A 22,894-nucleotide genomic window follows, 5' to 3' on the forward strand; every position below is an offset into this window, starting at 1 on the left:
ACACTGATCGTCTTATCTTTAGCCAGGATGTAGTATTTGATGAAGACAGAGGGTTCTTTCAGTCCCCTCCTTCTAAGCAGTGTTCTGAGGATCAGCCTCACAGTGTTCTTATTCCGTTAGGTCCCCTTGATGGGAGGGATGATGCAGCATCAATATTTGATAATGCACTACCTGAGTTCCCTCCAGAAAATAATCCTTCTCTCGCTGATCCTGTTTTTTCTGAGCCTCCTCCACCTACTCCAGATATTGGTTCTTCTACTCTCCGACCTAAATGGTGGGCTAAAACTATTGGTGATCTCCGGGATAATGAGCTCCTTGAAGGTAGAACTTCCAAACAACAACCTATAGTAAATTTTGCTCTTATGGCTAACTTACACAGTGTTTTTGAGCCTCAAACCTATTCAGAGGCTAAGGGTATACCTGAGTGGGAACAGGCTATGGAAGCTAAATTCCAGAGTCTTCAGAAGAATCACACTTGGACCCTTTATGATCTCCCTGCAGGGAAGAAGCCCATTAGCTGCAAATGGGTGTATAAAGTGAAATACAAAGCTGACGGAACCCTCGACAAGTGTAAGGCTCGCCTTGTTGCTTGAGGGTTCTCACAGAAGGAAGGCATAGACTATGAGGAGACCTTTGCTCCTACAGCCAAGATGAGTACCATACGGCTCGTCCTTGCCTTAGCAGCGCAGTTCAGTTGGAAAGTCCATCAGATGGATGTAAAGAGTGCTTTTCTGAATGGTGACTTACAGGAAGAAGTCTACATGACGCAGCGTCCAGGATTCAAGGTTGCCTGTCAAGAACAAAAAGTCTGTAGATTAGTCAAAGCACTCTATGGTCTGAAACAAGCTCCTCGGGCTTGGTACATGAAAATTGATAAGTACCTAACAGATCATGTCTTTCAGCGGAGTCCATCTGATACAAACCTGTATATCAAACATACTGGTGATAATATTCTGTTTGTGGTTGTCTATGTGGATGATCTTATCATTACTGGCAGTTCAGCATCTTTGATCCATGGGATCAAACAGGATTTGTGCAGCACTTTTGATATGACAGATTTGGGACTTCTTCATTCCTGTTTGGGGGTTGAAGTCTAACAGACTGAGAAAAACATTTTTCTCTCTCAGTCCAAGTATGCCAGAAATCTTGTGGACAAGTTCAAAATGCAGGATTGCAAACCTGCCACGACTCCTATGGAACCAGGGCTCAAACTTTCAGCTCAGTCATCCTCACCACTTGTGGATGAAACTTTATTCAAGCAATTAGTGGGCAGCCTCATCTACCTTACTGCCACTAGACCTGATATCAGTTTTGCAATGAGCTACATTTCACGCTTCATGTCAGCTCCTAAGGCTGATCATTGGATAGCAACAAAGCATGTGTTGCGTTATGTGAGTGGCACTCCTGATTATGGACTTCTGTACACTAAAAGTTAAGATCCTACACTTAGTGGTTATACAGATTCTGACTGGGCAGGTTCGGTTGATGACCGTAAATCTACAGCTAGGTATGTGTTTAGTCTGGGATCCGGTGTTGTCACATGGACTAGTAAGAAGCAGCAGGCAGTGGCTCTCTCCTCGACAGAAGCAGAGTATCGGGGAGCAGTTAAGGCATCTTGTGAGGCAGTTTGGCTTCGACGTATGCTTGCGGATATGCATGTTTCCCAGGCAGGTCCTACTCCCTTGTTCTGTGATAATCAGGGAGTGCTCAAACTTGCCAAGAATCCAGTCTTCCATGAACGAACAAAGCATGTGGAAACCCATTGTCACTACATTCGACAGCTTGTTGAAGACGGATCCATTCAGTTGTTGTATGTTCCCACAACGGAGCAGCGAGCAGACATTTTCACCAAGCCCCTTGGTCCTGATAAGTTTGTAAAATTCAGAGGGTCTATAGGTGTTGTAAATAGATTGAGCATTAAGGGAGGGTATTAGAATAATGCTATTTTAGTGTTTAATGCTCATTCAGATAAGATCGTCTGTGATCTTATTAGCAGTTTCTTCTTAGAAACTTGTTGTTTCTATTTTTTAGTAGAAACTTGCTGTTTCTATTTCTATAAATACTTTTGTATTATTTATTGAGCTTCATTGCTCATCATAAATCAATTCAATTCATTCATTGACTAGCCCTATACATGCAGCTGGGTATTTTTTGAACCCATGGTATCATTATAAAGCTAAGACGACAGGAGCTTTGAAGGGGGAGGTTAGAGATGGATTGATTGATTGCATTGATCGCATGATCCCATTGGAGTGTGATCAGCTGGAGATACACCGACAGGTCGCAACCTTCAGCAGTGCCTCAGGTACCTTTGGGAAGAACCTAGCAAAGATTGCAAGGGAAGTAGATGAGCCAACAAAGATTTCAATTTTCAAATTCTTAATACTTATTTTGTTAAATCGTTTATAATTTGAAAGTTGGATATAATTTGTAATTTTGTTGAGCTAACTCATTACACTCCTATGTTTTTTGCAGCACAATGGTGGGAGGCTTTTGGTAGCCATTGTCCTGAATTGCAGAGGTTTGCAATTTGTATTTTGAGTCAAACTTGCAGTGCTACTGGGTGTGAGTGCAATTGGTCCGTCTTTGAGAGGATTCACACAAAGAAGAGAAACTGTTTGGATAAAAAACGGTTAAATGATCTAGTCTATGTCCAATACAACCTCCGGCTCAGACGCAACCAATTGCTAAACAAAAGACCTGATTCAGATCCCATTGTGTTGGAAGACATTGATCCAACATCAGATTGGGTAGTGGAGAGTCATCCAACAAAGTTTGATTCTGATGAGGATCTTGATTTGGATTTACAGGTGGAGGCAACACTCGAACATAATGTTCAGTTGAATGCAGATCCTGATCCACTTGTACCAGCCTCAGGGCCAGCCCCAAGTCCTCCAGTTGCAGGTGCTTCTTCTGTGGAGCCACAACAGAAGCACATATCTCGTCTATCTCAGCTTGCAGCTGCTGCACAGCTTGCTAGTGCTACCACTTCTATAGTTGTAGTTGGAGATGATGATGAGGAGGAGCCATGGGGCCCCCTATCTGACTCTGATCCAGAGGTTGATCCAGATGATCTTGGCTCCTCTAGCAGTAGCCAATGACGCCACTAGCAAGTAGTACTAGTCACAGTTTACTTTTTTTGTAGAGGCCATTTCTAGCCTCCTTGGTTATGTGTTTTTGTTTTGATCTCTATATCATCATCATGTATGTATTGGACAGTGCACTGGGTGCCATTTTGATATAATGGGTATATACATGAGCCTGCTTTGATCATATGTTGTCTTCTATCTATATTCTAATGCTGTGTATTTGGAAACATGAATGAAAATCTTTAAAATTATGTTTTTTTATAATAAAAAAATATTTAATGTATTTTTTACAACAACCGAGTCATTGAAATCGAGCCGGCCGAGTCGATACCGAGTTCGAGTCGGAGTCGGAGTCGACCCTCGGCCAAGTCGGTGTCGGGGTCAGAGTTTTAAAACATTGGATGGCAGTGCATCCATCTTTGGGTTTACCCATTGATGAGGTGCAAACAAGTGTAGTGGCAGTTGGCCGAGCTGCAACATTTTCAGGTAGCAACTCTCTCCAAGAGTACATAGACAGGGCTTGTAGCACAATTTGGCTACTTGTACCCATTACAGGGAGAGAGGCGGGACTTTCTCGATGGATATTGCTAACCAATCAGAGAGGGAAGCATGAGTTGAGCATGGACTAGCGTCAGCATAGTAGATTTATTCCTTACACAGGAATCCATGACTTAGATTGGCGGGAGATCATGAGTTGGTATCCTATTGATGGAGTATCATTCTTAGTCGAGAGCAATGTACTGTAGGAGCCCTTAGAGGTGGGGAATATTGCATGCTCCAATCGGAAGCAAAATGTGGGTTGGCCACTCATCAGTGTCTCAGCACAACATCAATATTGTGAGACTGACCTTGGGTTATGCCAAGGATTGGATTGGAGAGAGGTGATGAGCTAGTATACAGTTGGTAGGGTAGCATTCACAGCCGGAGCTTCAGCACAACAGGAGCCATGTAGCATTAATGCTCCTTCTTGGTGGCATTGGGATCCAGGTGGATCTACTAGTAGCAGGTTGAGTCAGAGATGGACATGGGATCCAGGTATTGGAGGATCCAATCATGTTTCGATAGCTTGGAGGTGTGACGTGGACCAGTTGTTTGTATGGGATCTGGGCATTGGGTCTCAGTTGCATTGGGCCACAAATTTGGATTGCTTGAGGGCAAGCAATCTTGGGGCAGGAGGACTGTAATGTCCCCATTTTTATTCTTCTTCATAGTACAGCCAGGGTGGATTTCTAGGGCAAGGGATGGCCAAGTCAGTGGAGCAGGTTTATGTCATTAGGGGTCCCGATGGAATTTTGAGGAGTTTTTATGGGATTTGATGGGATGCGCTTGGCATATTCCATCATCCACACAGTGTTCCTTTCTTTCCATCACATTCCGACAACTTTCAGAAATCAACATTATTATTGGGCATAACTTAATTAATTATGCTCGAGGTGGCATTCCGGAGAGATTAATTGATGGAACACCTTAGTGTAATAGCTCGTTGGAACCGGAACGAGAATATCTACAGGATGGGATGCTGAGAAGAGACTTCTAGTGGCCGAAGAGAGTATGGTGGGCGATTTGCCATTTTCCTTAGTTAAAAATGACTTTAATTAGTCATTTAATTAAGGAAAAATAATTAATTGGAGGAAAAGGGCCAAAAGTGACTTAAGTGAAATAAAATAAAATTAAAGGTCACTTAAGATAAAGTCAATGGAGGAGCTTCTAGAATAATAATAAAATAATAAAATAAGATGCTTCTAGAGGCTTGGAGATCTATCCATCAAATCTATAAAAGGGGAGGAGGAGATCATTTAGAGACATTTTGGTTTTGATATTGTTTCTTGTAGGAGAGGTTGAGAACCTGGTTCTCTACTCCATTGGTAGCCCCAGGAAGAAAATCCTCAGGTGGTATAGAGAGATTGGGCGAGCACCCATCTCTTCCCTTGGTGAATCCATTCAGGGTTCAAAGGTTGCAAAGTATTGTTTTCAGTTGTTTGGAGACTGATTTGTGGCCTTGTTGTGGATCTGTTTGAGGCCAGATTATCTCAGTTGTATGGGGTGTATGTGCATGTAACCCCAGTTATCTAATATAATAAAGCTGAGAGTTTTCTTATTTATTATGTTATGAGATTGCAATGCTCTATTTGTCTATTTTTACATGGCAATCTTTTGTTAAATGATGATTACTTTATGTGAAGTGTTTGTTCCGAATTTTCTGCATTTAGGTCATTACACATGAGGAGAGGTCTCGAGATTTTTCATCTCCACAAATTTCTCAATCAATAACTCCACAAATCACTCCATAATTCTCTCAACAAGCATCCACAAATCTCTCAGCTGTCATTCCACTAATTTCCCCACAAATGTCTCACTAAAAAACAACAACTTTAATTATTTAATATTTGACATGATCCATTATTCATCAAAAAACCACCTCCAGATCAGACCACACTAATTCTTCCCATTGGCACCAGTCACAAATTAAAGGGATTGAATTGCAGTCACTCAGTGTTTACCTTCCAGCTCTGAAAAGAATCATTCTATAGACCTGTGGCAGCTTATTCAGAGAAGGCTGAGTGGTATTGTGGCTGTAGCAGCTGATCTAGAGTGGTCAAATCTCCTCTTTACAGCTGGGACATATCTCTAAAGTGTGTATTATTGGAGCTGATATATATATATATATATATATATATATATTGATTGTTGCACTCATCTTGGTGGACTGATATTTCTACTATATATTCTAAGTCCTCTTTATCTTAACCATGGTGTCTTTATGGCTGATTTAAATATTGAGTTTGTCTTTCCTTAAATCTGATATCAGCTGCTTTAGAACAGTTTATAATGCAATTCTGGTTCACTACATTTATCAGTCCAGCATGTTGAATGTCATTATCTCCATTATGCATATTGATAAATAGCTAGAAGAACAGCTTCAGCATTTGAGTGGTCTATATGATTTGTGAAAATCACCACTGGGTAACTTACCTGCGGCAAGTAAATTAAAAATCTTACCTACAGCAGTGTGCATACAATGGTTTGACAAAATCCTTCACAAAACAAATTTATTAAAACCCAAAAAAACAGTGGATATTTTGGAATTATTTCAGGGGGGAACATTACATGATTCTTACAAGGGTTTCACTTCTGTGCATCAAGCTACAAGAGCTCTCCAAATCAAATTCACAAATAACCAGATCATATCCTTGGTGAGCTCTAATTTTCCTTTTATAATTTAATCATTGCAATACCATGGGTCATCAAAAAGACCATGGGTCATAAAATAACACCCCTTTTAATTTGATTACTCAACATAACCTTAGAAATGACATAAAATAATTTAATTAATTGATCTCCTTCTTCTCACTATAGCCTACGGGAATCAGATAGGTGTTGAAATTTCTAAGTCTGACACGTTAGAAACCCCTACTGCATTATCTGATTTATTTCTCCTACTTCTTTATTCCATTAACAAGTTATTTATAAATATAAATATTGAAAAAAACACAAATGCAGCCTTAACTCATATACAGATCATCAACTGAAATACTGAAACAAACACACAAGGGACACCGTTATTTTTGGACAATCGTCCCCAGAAAAACCCAATGTGGGAAAACCGGTGCAACAGTTCTGAGGGTTTTATTATTATGCAGATTTCTTGAGTACAACTAGGGTGCTGAAATGGCTCACCCAACAGAGATTGTTACACGACAATAATACCTCTTCTCGGAGACAGATATTCAGCCTCTCAGCTCTAGTTTGCCCCACGAAAATCCTTCTGGCGCTTCCTCTTGCCTCTGCGTCAGCCCTGCTAGCCTCAACGTAGCTCCTGAACCCTCTGCGTCAGCCTTCTGACTCTTTGCATCAACTCTTTGACCCTTTGCGTCACCCATGCATGCCCCTCAGCGTTTGCACAGTCCCCAACTGCCTCTGCGTGGCTCCTATTGCCTCTGCGTCAACCTCCTTGGTCACTGCGTTGACCCTCTGGCACTATCCCTGCCTCTATGCTATGTACTCACTGCCCCTCGCTGCAACAGATCACTTGTTCAAATTTTCTGAGCAAGCCCTGCTCTAGAAAATCAAACTGACTAATCAATCTTGGTGTATCCCCAATTGACCCCCAAGCCTCCTCTTATATTTTTCCTGTTGAGTCTTCAACGACCCAGATTAAGTCTCTAATCAACGGCTAAGATTAGATTTTGCTTGATCCATGTCATTTAGAACATTCTCACCCAGTTTTATATTAATAACCATTAATATTTTAATTTTCCTAAGTTTAGACTTAGGAACCCCATTAAAAATATTAATTATTTTAATATCTTTCCAGCCAGGTGGAATTTCCCCAAATCATTTTTGGGTCTTGGAGATCTCATGTGCCTTAGCCTCTCCACCAATTTTCATGGCTAGAGCACATTTGATGCTATGAAAAATCAACACTCCTTAGCGAGGAATGTTCTCTAGTAATGCTCCACCACTGAACATCACACTGATTCTTCTACACTGGTACCTGTGTTGATGCTTGGCCTGCTACGCAACATCCACTACACTGCTGCTTCCTGTACTACTGCCCATGACACTGCCACTGCCACTGCCACATTTGTACTGCAGCTCCCTCTCAAAATGCTGCCCATAGCACTGCCACTGCTAATTGCTGCACTGCAACTCAGTTACTGAGAAGTAGGTAACTGATCTACCCAAATTCTGACATCCTTGTCAGTTCAGAAGCGTCTTGATGTTGAAGCTACCTCTGTTGTTATCCTGTGCTCCCTCTGTTGCCTCTGCGCTGCTACAAACACCTTTGTGCCTCGCACTGCTACAACCCCTACTACGCTGCTACAGACCTCTGCACTCTAGCATTGCCTTGTCGCTCCATCGCATCCTCCTTTTGCCCGACATCTGTCATGCTGCTACTGTCGTTAAGGGCTCTCGTAGCCAGATATGATCCAAGAGTTTGGGCACCTCAAGGATCTTGCCCCTAGTACGTAGTCCTCCTCACTACAACTCGATGTCTCCCCACCACTTCTCTAGAGGCGCATCAGCACTCATGGCATAGTCATCATCAGTCTCAACTTCTTTCTCTGCCTTAGCTGGAGCTACCTTGGAGTTGGAAGCCTCTCCCTTGTTCTTCTTCCTGGGACACTGGGATGCATAATGACCCAGCTCCCCACAATGGAAGCACTTCACCTTGGAGATATCCTTCTTCTTTCTCTTCCCCTGTTGTCCTGCAGATGCTAGAGCCTCATCCTCCTCCTCTTTCTTGATTTGACTTCCCTTCCCACTACTCCCCGCCTTGGTCAACCGTCTGATCTCTTCTTGGCGAAGAGCTGCCCATATCTCTTCCCATCTTGGAAGATTAGCTCTACCCAAAATGCTTTGGACAAATGTCTCCCACTCCTCAGAGATTGCTTTTAGGGCGATCATCACCATGAACTCCTGATCCAGTGTAGCCCCTATGGAAGTAAGTTGGTCACAAATCCCCTGCAATCTGAGGAGGAATAGATCTATCTGGTCCCCTGTCTGCATCTGATATGTCCGCAGTTGATTCTCAAATAGCATCTTTCTCTGCATGGAAGTGCCCTGATACAAGGTCATCAAAGTATCCCACATCTCCTTTGTTGTGTTCTTTTCAGCAATATGTGGTACGACATGATCTTTGACCCCGTCAAGGATTATGCATTTTTCCCTCGCCTAGAGTTGCGGGGGAGCGCTCCCCCCCCTCGAACCCGCTCCCAATCCGCGCTCCGGGCGGGAGTGGGTCGGGAGCGCGCTCCTGATAAAAAAATTTCATCGCTCCCAGAGCGAAAATTAAAGCTCGGGAGCAATCAGGGAGCGATCGCTCCTGATCGCTCCCAAGCTTTTAATTTTTGCTCCAGGAGCAACGCGCGCGACGCCGGGAGCGATTCGCGTGAAAAAATTTCTGCGGACGCCAAAAAAAATTTCATTTAAAAAAAAAATGTTTTAAAAGGGCTTGGGGGGCAAAAAATATTTCATTGTGACTTGAATGAGTTGAGGAGAGCAAAGGAGCGAGGAGAAGCGAGGGGCGAGTGCCGAGGAGCAAGGAGCAAGCCTGCAAGGAGGTTAGTAACTTAGTAATTTAGTATTTTAAACCTTAGTTAGGTAGTAATTTAGTAATTTAGTTTAGTTTAGTTTATTTAGTAAAAAAATCATGAATCTAAATAAATTAAATTAATTAAATTAATTTTCTCATTCCTATTCTCATTCCCATTAAATTTTGCAGATTCAAAAGCCTACAAATATCAAACATCATGGACCTGGCTATATTTCTTGGCATTTTCCTCTTCTTGGTCCCTTTTCTGGTTATTATGGTGCTGGAGAGTAGGAAACGGAGGGGCCAAAATGAAGAGGGGGATGAAGAAGCTGGAGAAAGTGGATTTGATGAAAACCCTGGTGAGGAGGAGCTGGAGGAGGGTGAACATGACTCTCAAAAAAACTAAACAAGACCAAACCCCATTGTGGAAATATGTTAACGGGCCTTAAGCAAGGAAAGGTGGTGGAACCACTAAATTTCGTTGCCCCTATTGCAACAATAATTACACAGGTTCATACACCCTTGCCAGAAAACACCTCTGCGGGAAAAGGCCATGGGATGGAGATAAACAAATAGGAATCAAAACTTGTTCAGCGATGTCAGCAGCAAATAGAGCCAAATACATAAGGGAAGAGGAGGAAGCCCAATACAAATCTAAAAAATCAAGGGGTTTCTTTGAACCAAGCTCACAATCACAAGCACAAAGAACTCCTTCAGCATCCTCCCAAGGCAGTGGATATGGAGGCACAGGGTCACCAGCTTTAAGGCGTAGAACCATATCAGATTCCTTGATGAGGGGTGTAGGAATGATGTGGATTCAAAGGTTTACAGGTTTCTCTATGCATGTGGGATACCATTCAATGTTCTTCACTCACCTTATTGGCACGAAATGGTTTATGCTATAAATGATGCCCCTAAAGGATACAAGAGCCCTGGGTATGAAGGCAAGAACTGTTGGACTTGATCATGAAAAAGCAAAAATATCACATTCTTTGAATAGAATGACAAGTTCTTGGACTGAGCATGGGGTGTCCATTGTATCTGATGGATGGACAAATGTAAAAGCCAAGCCATTGATAAGTGTTCTTGTTGTGTCTATTAGTGGTGCCATCTTTCTAAATGCATATGCATATGATTACTCAGACAAGTTCAAGACCGCCATCAACATTGCAGAAGCATTACTTGAAACAATTGACCATATTGGGCCATACAATGTCATCCAAGTCGTCACTGATAATGCTCCTAATTGTAAGGCAGCGGGAGCAATTATTGAGGATAAATACCCCAACATATTTTGGTCTGGGTGTTTGGTTCACACATTGAACCTTCTGATGCATGATGTTGTCAAGAACAAAAATGCACAATACAAATGGATTGGTGATCTGTACAAGAAAGGCAAACAAATGATAAAATTTATTACAAATCATAGCAATACCCATGGCCTTTTCCGCGGTCACTCAAGATTGGAGTTGTTGAAGATTGCGAAGACCAGATTTGGTAGCTATTACCTCACCTTCAGGCGCCTTTTGAAGGTAAGAGAGTCATTGGCTAGCATGGTATCAAGTCCACATTGGCAAGTATTAAAGGAAAGGGCTACAAATGCAGCTGAGAGGCGAGGTTTTGAACTGGTGGAGGAGGCCGCTCTTGATGGCATGTTTTGGTCAAGTGTGAGGCAAGTATTGGATTTCACCAAGCCCATTTATCACATGATTCGGTTTGCAGATACAGATAAACCAGTGATTGGCGAGGTGTATGAGTAGATGGATACCATGTTGGGGCAAATAAAAGATATTGTTCATAACAGAGATCTCGACTTGTACAAACTGATTCACGATTGTGTGTGTGTACGGTGGAATAAACTTAATCTTCCACTACATTGCTTGGCGTATATCCTTACGCCAAAATACTACTCTACATCTTGGTTGGGCCAACCTGCACCAGGGGGTGGGATTAGGACCAGTGTTTTACGACTCCGACTCCGACTCCGACTCGGCCGAGGATCGACTCCGACTCCGACTCCGACTCGGTAATGACTCGGCCGGCTCGATTTCAATGACTCGGTCGTTGTAAAAAATACATTAAATATTTATTTTTTTATTAAAAAACATAATTTTAGATATTTTAAACATAATTTTAAAGATTTTCATTCATGTTTCCAAACACACAGTGGGTGAAGACAGTTTTGGAATTTATTGAAGGTGCTTGGCCCTTTCTTCTAGACCACATATGTATTATGAAGTATCTGTGGCTCCATTGAAGCTACCTGGAACTATAATCTTGAGCAGTCACATAAAATGCTTGAATCTCCATGTTCATTGCACATGCTAAGTATGAGTTCTGTTGAGGTTATGACAATGTTTGCATTAACAGTTTTGTTGGTGACTCTTCATCCTACAGCAGCATGTAAAAGTTGACATGTCAAAGAAGCAGCATAGCATGCCACAGGTATCCATTGAGATAACTGTAGAAATAAGTTTCAACTGCTTGAGAGGAAGAATCACATCAAACTGAAACTTCTGACATGGAAACTATTGAGTTCTTTTGTTGTAACAGGAGATTTTTTCTTGCAGAAACCAAATTCTGGCCCGATGTATTTAACAAAAGGTATTACTGAACATACAAATGCATTTCTGGACCTTGACTGTGGTTATAAGAGATTGAAAATAAATAAGAAATAAATTGTGTAAACATGTGTACAAGAAGAGAAGTGGTCAGAGAAACAGGCAAAACACCAAGAAATAGCCCTACATCAAAAGGAATGGCTCAGGCATCTCTAACTTGGATACAGCTAAGTGTAATGAAATGAAGCGACGAAATCCAAAAATAAAGATATTGAAAAAAACACAGTATTAAACATCTGAAATCGAATTTCGAAGAAATATCCACAGATTCCACACGTAAGTACAGTCCCAACCCAAATTCAGTTAACCGGTATTAATGTTATATAAGTTCAAGGCTCAAGCACTGCTACAGGGATAATCTTAGCCCAAATGCTAGTTAGCACTAAACCGTCTTGACTCATAACACTTATATTGTGATTTGGGGAGTGACTCGGCCAGCTACCCGGCCGGGTTGACCGAGTCACATATGACTCGGCCGAGTCATTGGATGACTCGGCCGAGTCATTGGATGACTCGGCCGAGTCATATGTGACTCGGTCAACCGAACCGGGTAGCTGGCCGAGTCACTCCCCAGGCCTTTGACTCGGTTCGACTCGGCCGAGTCGGAGTCGATTCGGCCGTTTTGTAAAACAATGATTAGGACCAAACCCCATTTAGATGCAGGGGTAACTAGAGGATATTTGGAAGCATTAGAAACGTTGATACTTGACAGGGAGGAATGTGCAGATGTGCGCCTTGAAATAGGCAGATACTTCAGTGGCACTGGTTTGTTTGGTAACTTCCATGCAATGGAAGATAGAGACAGATTTGATTCTCTCACATGGTGGGAAACATATGGTGGCCAGGGAATTTTGCCAAAATTGGCAAAAAAAGTTCTATCACAGGTTGTAAATACTTCTTCTGCAGAGAGGTGTTGGAGCACCTACAGTTTCATACATAATGTGAAAAGAAACAGACTCAATGAAAACCAGGCAGAAAGCTTGGTTTATGTGCACTACAACTTGAGGTTGTTGAGTCATTACTGTGATTGGGCTTATGAGGATCCCACATATAAAATTTGGGACAACCACCCAGAGGATGACAATTTGGAGGATGGCACTATACATCTTGAAGAATTGGAAGAGGAACTTATAAGGGATGAAGATGAAGCAGTTGCAGCAACCATGCCACCTCCACCATCCAGTAGCAGTGCTTGAGTTCCGAGTCTTGTTCCTTTGTTGTCGCCACCTCCATCTACACCCTCATGTGGAGGGCATGTGCCTTCTAGTTCTGGTCGTCGGTCTGTGCGGGAGACTCCTAGAAGACCACCACGACCTGCTCATACAGGAGACTCTCGTGGCAAGGGCCACATGTAGATTTACAGTTTATTTGTCTTTTCTAGTTTTTATTAGTTTTCATAACTGTTGAGTCTTGAGTCCTTGACTCTTGACTCTTGACTCTTTCATATCATAATGATATTTTTTGTAAACAATATATGACTGTGGCAATGAAAGTTTGAAGTTTGAAGTTCGCAATTATAACTCATTGGTAATGATTGTGAATTATGGATATGATGCTTCGTGAAAGACTAAAGTTGTTTCATTTCAATTCATTTTATAACATTTCATTTCATGTTAACAGTTAGAACTTAGAAATATCTAAGATATTATTTCTTGTAATGGTTAAACTTAGCTTACAAGTACAACTTTGGTGATCAATGATGATAGATGTTATATATTGAATTTTCAATTTTGAAAGCTTGAAGTTGAAACTTTAAGATTGAATTTGATGAATCATGATTCACGAGACTCAATATGTTGCAGTTGTAATATGTATGTTACTAACTTGTGGACATGGTTGATGAAGATTATGAAGATTATAACTTCTAGATGATTGATGCGATATGGTTCAATGATCAATCTATGTTTTTTTATGTTTTTTATATCTAATTCATCATTCTACATGTTTTTGTTGACATATATGTATCAAAAATTAAAAAATGTAAAATATATATATATATATATATATATATATTTTTAAAAAATCGCTCCGGGATTCGCTCCCAAACCGGGAGCTTCTGAAAATGTCGCTCCCGCTCCTGTTTTCGCTCTCACTCCCTGCTTTCGCTCCCGCTCCCAAGTAACATTGATCCTCATACTTCTCATTATCAGCTGGGTTGACTGGGATAGCCACAGTTCTCAAGGCAAAGCCCTTGATGCAATGTTTATCCAAGATTGCCAGGATCCTGGCCTTCCAGATGACAAAGTTGGAAGCCCCATCCAACCTATCCTGATCCCTCAATCCGTTCACTGCCATCTTCGCTCCTCTTTGGACTCCCTTTGAGTTTCGACTTCCCTCCTGGAAATCTCCCTCTAAGTCCTGAGTTCCTTGCTGGAAATCTTCCTGCCAAATGTCGAACCGCTCCTCTCCAATCCTCCTTGCAACTACAACTCGGATCTGGATTTCTTGGCTAGAAATTCGTCAAGGTAGCGACTCCCTCTACCTTGGTTTTGTCCCGCTAGGTACTGTCCGGCTTCGATAGAAACAACACACCAACAGCTTCCCAATCCACAACTTGCCCACAGCTCCCTAGACCCTAGCAACTGAAGAAACTAAGCCTTCCAGCGCTGCGCAATCTCGGCAAAGGCTGAATCACTCCTCTGGCCAACTGCGTCAATCCTACCTGGCTGAGTAGGATGACGTGGCTCTTCGTGAGCCTCTTCTGCCTCTCTCTGCCTCTGCGCTAGCCCTCTCTCTGGCTCGAAATGATGACGCAGACCCTCTGCGTCACTCCTTCTCTGTTGCCTTCTGCTTAGGAGCAGCTCTGTCTCTCGGGACAGCTGCTACTGTTGCAAATTTCTGATATCGTTGATGCCTTCAGTCCTCCTGTGATCTGCAACCCTCTGATACCATGTTGAAATTTCTAAGTCTGACACATTAGAAACCCCTACTGCATTATCTGGTTTATTTCTCCTACTTCTTTATTCCATTAACAAGTTTTTTATAAATATAAATACTGAAAAGATAAAAACACAAATGTAGCCTTAGCTCATATACAGATCATCAACTGAAATACTAAAACAAACACACAAGGGACACTGTTATTTTTGGACAATCGTTCCCGGAAAAACCCAATGCTGGGAAACCAGTGCAGTAGTTCTGAGGGTTTTATTATTATGCAGATTTCTTGAGTACAACTAGGGTGTCGAAATGGCTCACCCAATAGAGATTGTTACACGGCAATAATACCTCTTCTCGGAGATAGATATTCAGCCTCTCAGCTCTAGTCTCTAGGCTGCCCCACGAAAATCCTTCCAGTGCTTCCTCTTGCCTCTGTGTCAACCCTACTCGCCTCAGCGTAGCTCCTGAGCCCTCTACGTCAGCCTTCTGACTCTCTGCGTCAGTTCTCTGGTCCTCTGCATCACCCACGTAGGCCCCTCAGCCTCTGCGTAGTCCCCAGCTGCCTCTGCGTCAGCCTCTTTGGTCTCTGCGCTGATCATCTGGCGCCATCCCTGCCTCTCTACTATGTGCTCACTGCCCCTCGCTGCAACAGATCACTTGTTCGAATTTTCTCAACAAGCCCCACTCCAGAAAATCAAACTGGCTGATCAATCTTGGTGTATCTCCAACTGACCCTCAAGCCTCCTCTTATACTTCTCCTGTTTGAGTTTTCAACGGCCTAGATTAAGTCTCTAATCAACGCTAAGATTAGATTTGGCTTGATCCATGTCATTTGGAACATTCTCACCCAATTTTATATTAATAGCCATTAATATTTTAATTTTCCTAAGTTTAGATTTAGGAACCCCATTAAAAATATTAATTATTTTAATATCTCTCCAACCGGGTGGAATTTTCCCAAACCATTTCTAGGTCTTGGATATCTCATGTACCTTAGAATCTCCACCAATTTTCATGACTAGAGCACATCCGATGCTACAACAAATCAACAATAGGCTACTAAGTCGAACTCCTATAGCCATTACTCGAGAAGGGACATTACAATCTAGAAATGAGATGTATCTTTGAAAATTGTGAGAGTTTTGTTTCCTCCTTCCTTTCAACCTGGCTAGAAGAGGTACAATTGCAGCTATTAGCCAAAGCTTCTTTGTTGAGTAGGGATGCTAAAATTGTTCATTTATTTGGTTACTCTGATCTGACTCAAGTCTTTGTAGCACTGAGAAAGAGAATTTACTGATTGTACATACTTTCCTTTTGTTAATTTTACATATTTTCTATTTTAACATAAAAAGTATTTACTAAAAATAAATGTTGTCGGTGCTCTTATTTTCCAAGTGGCCACCATTTTAACAGTCCATGATTTGATAATCATTAATTTTTAATCAGTCAGGCACCCACTTTATTGTTATCATCTATTGATGATTGGCTTGAGCAAGCCATAACTTCCATAAGTAAATTTGAACCATTGTGCATTTCACAATGGTTCAATCCTGATCTGTACATAACCAATCATATGCATTTTTTGGCGTATCGGTTGCAAGATTTATTGGCACCTTTTTTCCTCCTTTATAGAATAGTAGATTAATATGTTGTGACAAAATACCAATCAATCCTCGTTTCCATATGTTGTACTAAAGGTTTGATAAAATCTTCTTTTGCTTACTTTCACATTATAATGTGATAAGATTTATCAGATCTGCAACAAGATAATGTATCTATTAGCATTTGGAGACCTTTGATGAAATAAATTGTGTATGTGTACTTATTTAAACTTAATATCTGAGTCACCTTTCAATTTACAGGTACGCAAGTTGTGCCAAACAATTGCTTTTATATCACCAGCAATTTGTATGACTATTTCCTCTTTGGACATAGGATTATCGCCTTGGACAATTGTAGCAGTTCTCACTACTGGTTTAGCTCTTTCCAGCTTTGCATTGGCAGGTTAACTTTGTTGCTCTTGACATGGATGATTGTGCTTTTTATTTTATTTTAACTAGTAATACAAAACCTGACATAGTTTCTGCTGTCAATGAGCAAGATTTCAGAATTTTTTGCTTTAGTATCTGTTTGTAGAAGTGTTGATATCTTTCTTAAATCAGAACTTGTTATGTTCTAGGGTTGTACTGTACCCATCAAGACATATCTCCAGAGTATGCAAGTATCCTCCTGGTATGTGTTTGAGATCATTATGGTGACTAATATAGCTTAGATACTTGTGTTTGTTATTTTCGTGTCTAATTATTTTCTTTTTTATTATTACTATAGTTCATTCTGAATCTGTGCTAATGAAGGAGATAAATTCTATTGGAGGACGCTGAGTTAGTCAGAAAGACTGAATATGTAATCCAAACCATTTAATTATAGGACCACTTTTCCTTCTGATATATTAAATACTTCCAGGAATTGGCATGATCGAAAATCCACATCAATTTCTGTTAGGTTATGTTGTTTGTAAAATGCTAGCAAAACTAGTTTTATTGTTGAAACAAAGACAGATCTAAAAGCTCTGAATCAGATATCCTCCTTCTTATATAAAAGTGCTTCCTTTAACTATTAATACAATCATGTACGTATTAGGCATTTTGCACACAAAAAAGTGGGCCATGTGGTAACCACCACAAGTTAATAAAGTTTTGTTGGAAATATAGTAGCCATGGTCAGTATTTTCATCATGTGAAGAAATAAAAAATTTGAATCTATATAATGCCTCCTAAATTGCTCAAGTTGGCCTCCTATTGTTCAAGTAGGCTGGGCCCCTTCGAGGCACCCATTCAATCCCCTTCAAAGACTATATAAAGGAGACCACCTCTCCTCATTTGAAACATCGACTTGTGAATTGATTATATCTGTTCCAGCAAAGGAGGAAGAAGAAAGGGGGGACCGAATTTCAGAAGGGAGTCTTAGCACTTGTGGGAAGCTCTGGCTAGATGTTATCTTGATGTCTTATTTCTAATGCATTGATGAACTTTGAACTCTCTCTCTCATAAGGAAAGATTTTTGGGTTTTCCCCTTGTGGGATTTGCCCTACCCTTTGGCCTAAATTTTTGTCTCTTGTCTCATTGTCTCATGGTTATTCTTTTACTTCTCTTTCATGTTTATTGGATGAAATTTTCTTTTGTATAACTGCTTAATGATATTGGATGTTAAAGATGTTATTGATGCTAATTGATCATTGGAAATAGTTATATGTTGAAGAAAATTGTTTTAGCTTGTTTTCCCTAGAAATATCAACATGGAATCAGAGTTGGTTCAACGAGCAGTTGAGACAAAGACCACATCACCTCAATGATAAACAAATTCGAGCCTCCTCTGAGAATAATCCAAAGTATTTGTGTAAACCATGTAAGAAGGGTCAAAAATTTTATGTGCTTCAAGGTCGAGTTATTTCTAGTTGTTGAGAGAGGGCCGAGACTCCCTTAAATTATGTACACAAGGTCGAGAGCGCTTATATGCTAAAGAAGGTTTGAAGAGAAGTTTGATCCTCCTCAAGGCACTGTCCCATGACTCCTATGCGAAATTTTGTAGCCTCTATGGAAGGATCAGTAACACAAATTGAAGTCCAAATCTTTGTGGATGATCGCCAAGTCTTAGCCTACTGTACTTATGAAATAGATTCGAGTAGCATCCGGAATAATGGTATCTAAGTGGCATCGAAGTCACCTATACTCTTGCAAACCTGAGGCATTGATTCTCTTGGAAAAGCGAATGCTTTGTGGCACTTTTATGCGAGTTATGTGAAATGCTTTGTGGCACCTTTCTGCGAGCTTTGTGGCACCTTTATATGAGCTCTGTGGCATCTCTTATGCAAGTCATATGGCATCATTTATCCGAGTCCTGTGACACGAGTTTTTGTGATGAAATTTTTAATCCAAATCTAGTAATATAAGTTTTGTGTTGGAGTATTATGATCCAAACTATCTTTTTTCTATGTGAAAAATAGAGGCATTTATTCTTTGTGGAGGCACGAGTCTGTGACATGTCTTTGTGGAAGAAGGAACAAAAAATTTGTGTTGAATCCAAGGCATCCGAGCTCTCTTGAACTTAAACTTCAAGTGTAATATTCCTAATAGAAGATTTGTAGTGATAACAAAGGCAAGTAATAACATTCACAATAAAATTTTATTTTAGTAAGGAACATATGAACAAAAATTTCTCATCAACACCCAAATCGGCTCATTTTTCATTAATAAATAAATTGGAGTACAATAAAAGTTGGATGAGGTGCACCTGGGCTTGCACAAGGCAAGCTACAAGCCTCAGGTGATCAATACAAAGTGCCCAGCTGCTGTGAATTTGTTGCTCCCAGAAAACTGCGTTGTCCCCTCAAAATTGCATTGTTGGCTGACTTCAAGCTCTGATTTACCCCCTCAAAACAACCCAGAAATTTCTGCAACTTTGGGGATGTGCTCCTCTCCAAAAACCCAGAAAGGGTTTTCCCTAGTTTTGACCTGCCAAATTCGACCCCTTGGGGATTGGCCCAGTTTTTCTACATTGCTGACTGACTTGACCCCTTGATTTGGCCCCTCAAAATTGCCCAGAAAATTCTGTAAATTTAGGGTTGTGATCCTTGTCAAAAACCCAGAAAAACCCAAAAAGGGTTTGCTCTGGTTTTGACCCTCCAAATTCGACCCCTTGGGGATTGGCCCTCCTCCAATACTGTAACTCACTGCCTGTAACTGGAACTGCTGTAACTTGCTGCCACAAAGTCAGGAAACCTCCCCAAATCGGACTCCCAACAATTTCCCCACAACCCAGCTCCCCAATCCTCCTGTTAAGCCTCCTTCCAAGTGACCCCCACTAGTGACTGCGTAGTCCTGAGTGAGGATGATGCAGGCCCTTTGACCAGCAGCTCGACCTAGGTATTTGATTGGCCTTCCTGTTGTAATCTCTCCTCTCCTACGTGGCAACTCGATGTGAATACCTCCAACAACCTTCCCAACTGAATTCCTTGACTCCCCTGCTCCACCAAACACACAGTCTCTCCCACTGCGTCCTTGCTGGCCAAGGCAGCATACTCCACTGTTGGGTGATCTTCTCTCTGTCTCCAATGGGAAAAAAAGCCCTCCTAGGGTGGCACTCGAAGTCCACCGAAGAGAGAGATGAGCTTCACTCCTTGGGAAGCTCCTTTGCTGAACATCACTTATAGCTTAGCTAAACAGCCAATGCAACAATGAAATTCTCAAATCATCAAAATGCCGCAAATTCTGCTCACTTCCTTCTATTTATACTTGCTCCCTTAGGCCCCACGTGGGTCCCGTCAAATATTTCGATCCCCCACTTAAGAAAATCAAGCTGCCTCCAAGGGGTGTGTATTTTGGGTGGGTGAGTGGCCCCCACAATCCACTAAAAGGCACATCGACCCCCTTTCTCCTAAGTTCTTCCATCAAAATTGCATTAAGCCAAAAATAACAAAATTGCCAAAAATGGTTTCTCCTCACCTTGGGAAAACAATTAGGAAGGGACATTATAGTCCTCCCCTCCCAGATGTTGCTTTTCCCCAAGCAACTGCAAAACTGGGTGCTGCAAGATTTGTTCACTCTCCCATGTGGCATCCCAAGACTGAACTAGATCACTCTCTGCCATGACTTCGCTCATCATGAGACAAAGTGATCTATCAACCAACTGAATCCCCGAATCCCATAGCCAAACCTACTGTGACATACCTGTAATAGTTGTTGGAATCCATTTGTTCCTCGTTTCTATTCCCTACATGCAATCAATGTATATGCTTCATATATCATGAACTAATCTTATGCATGCTAAACTACCTTGTGTCTGCCACTGCATAGTACTGATGATCGTTGGAAACCACATGTGCCAAATAGCTATCCTCTGAATGCAGCCAATGGAGGGGTTTTTGATACTCGCAATCGACTCAGTGTATGTGGATCCATCCTGCTCCTACCAAACATCACCACTAAGTCTGTGATCCACCCTCTCGATAATGTGCCAATACAATGTCTGAAGCTCGAACACCCATTGGAAAGTTGCCTCAATCATACATGGTGTCCTTTGCTCATTCAAGGTCCTAACATGCCCTCTAGAAAGAGTGGCACATGTATCCCACATGACCAGATCCCTAGGTGTAGGCTCAGTGATGAGCGATATGCCACCCCTGCAAAAGATCACCTCATCGCCCAACATGTGGTTGTCAACTCGCACATCAACCCTACTCCTCCACTATAGAATATCTATTGTGCCCTTGAGGCACTGAATCTCATAGCTTCGTGACTCGTCTCAAGAAAATCCCCCAAGTCCTGCTATCCACACTATGGGTTTGGATCGAACACAACAAGCCTCCCCTCAACTACCTGTGGTGCCAACGAGTGGAAGATGCATGGGTTCCGATGGGTATGATCAAGAACCCGTGTGGACGCTCTCGGGCCATCCCATGACCGATCCGCTCTCCCAACCTAGGTATCTCCACCCCAATGACATGCCTGACATCCTCGTCAAGGAACATCCCTACTAGTAGCACTCCCCCTGTCCACAGTGCAACCCCGCACACTACTGCATATGACCATGTATCCTCATGTCTCCTGGCATACAACTGCACCCAATCACACATCTCTATGCACTGTCGGACCCTGCTACATGTTGTTGCATCATCCTGGATCAACTGGTACCCCTCCTGTATCGATGTGTCTGTCACTCTATGAGGGAATGCACTAACATGTGAACCGCTCCTCCTACACCATGATGCAACCCTGCACACCACTGCACACCTTCGTGCTCCTCCGCATACTATTGTGCACCACTGCATACCCATATACACCCCGGATATCAAGGTCTAAGACTGAGTCCATAGGCATCATCTTGCATCCTGTCAGGGTCGCCATCTCTACTACCATTCTATTGGTAAGAACTCCACGATGTGAGCTATATCCCCTTATTTGCCCAGAAAGACCTAAGCGGCCTAACTCCTCACATGCTAATGTGAATAACACTACTGAGCCTATCCTCAGTAGCTTTGGTGTCTAGTATCCCAGTGAGAGAGCATCGTCTCCATATAATACCCTGCCTGGTGGCCGGCCAAAGCCACCTCCTCCTACCAACTCCTGCCATAGTAGGCTAATCATCCTACAATCCTATGTACACCCAACATACCATGACAACTCATGAAATCTGCCTACGCCCCTGTCAGCCCAACCTGTCACTGGTGCTATCCATAACTCTGATGGGAATATGAAAATGGGGGTGAATCCAATCACCGGATCCACCATCCTGCTAACACCATGACTAACCCAATCCATGGAGTGATGGGGAGTCCCACCTGGATCCCAACGATGATCCAACCCTTGAGCCCCTCTGGCAAACCACGGCCCATGTTGAACTATGCCCCCGACCATGGATGTATCCAAAAACCTAGTTAGCCCTATCAGGTACCAACTCAATACCTCTTGCCACCCAACCCCATGAGAGGGATCAAATGCAAGAGTCCCCGAGTATGTAGCAAATCCATCATGCGAGTGTTGCTCCCTACGCAACTCATGTCGCCTCCTCGCACTGGCTCAGACAACATATACAATTTGTCTAGGTAACTTAGGCACTCTCCCTCCAATGTGCAGAGGTAACCTAACAGTACTGCAGGCCCCATCTACGTAAGCCTGAAGAAAGCTACTGAATGTAAGTACTGCAGCTCTGCTAGCTGCCTGCGCATCTATTTGCTCCCCGTTGATGGCAGACCCAAAAGATGACTTCCCATCCTCCTCCATCATGGGCTCAACCAAAGTCTCGAGTTGCCCCACCACAGGTACCTCCTCAAGCATAACATCCTCATCTAGCTCATGCTTCTCATGGTGCTCTCCATGCTGTTGGATGTAGCTATCGTCTAGGAACTCTGTCACAACTTTGGGTACCTTTGTGCCTATTGGCACCTCGTCAATGGATGGTCCTATGGGTGTGTGCCCAACTGTCTCCACCAATGTGTCAATCGGGTCTACCAAAGGAAACTCCCACAAGGGTGGCTTCTGTGTCACGATGTGTGCGTCTGCGTGCTCCTCACAAACCAGCATGACCTCAACCTCATGTTCGGCCTCCTCATATGTCTCTTGATGTCTAAAACCAGGTCTCCACCAGCAAAATCGCCTTCAGGTCTCATCCTCTAACTGCCCACCTCTACATGATGGTCCAACCCTTGAACTATACTTCTTCTTCTCCTGTTCATCTAAGGAATGAGGCATGGTAGGATGGTTAGACTGACC

At 42.2% G+C, this 22,894-nt stretch overlaps 1 protein-coding gene across 1 annotated transcript in view; it reads left to right on the forward strand.

Moving 5' to 3' along the window:
• Positions 1 to 22,894, forward strand: part of PHT4;5 (phosphate transporter 4;5) — a 467,442-nt gene that overhangs the window by 378,221 nt on the left and 66,327 nt on the right. The window contains 2 exon segments of the mRNA XM_089453117.1: positions 16,490 to 16,631; positions 16,807 to 16,859. Of these exon segments, the coding sequence (XP_089309243.1) occupies positions 16,490 to 16,631; positions 16,807 to 16,859 (195 nt within the window).

Source organism: Pinus tabuliformis, chromosome X (assembly GCF_031772625.1).
Source record: "Pinus tabuliformis cultivar Carrire ecotype Pingquan chromosome X, CPIR1, whole genome shotgun sequence".
NCBI classification, from domain to species: domain Eukaryota; kingdom Viridiplantae; phylum Streptophyta; class Pinopsida; order Pinales; family Pinaceae; genus Pinus; species Pinus tabuliformis.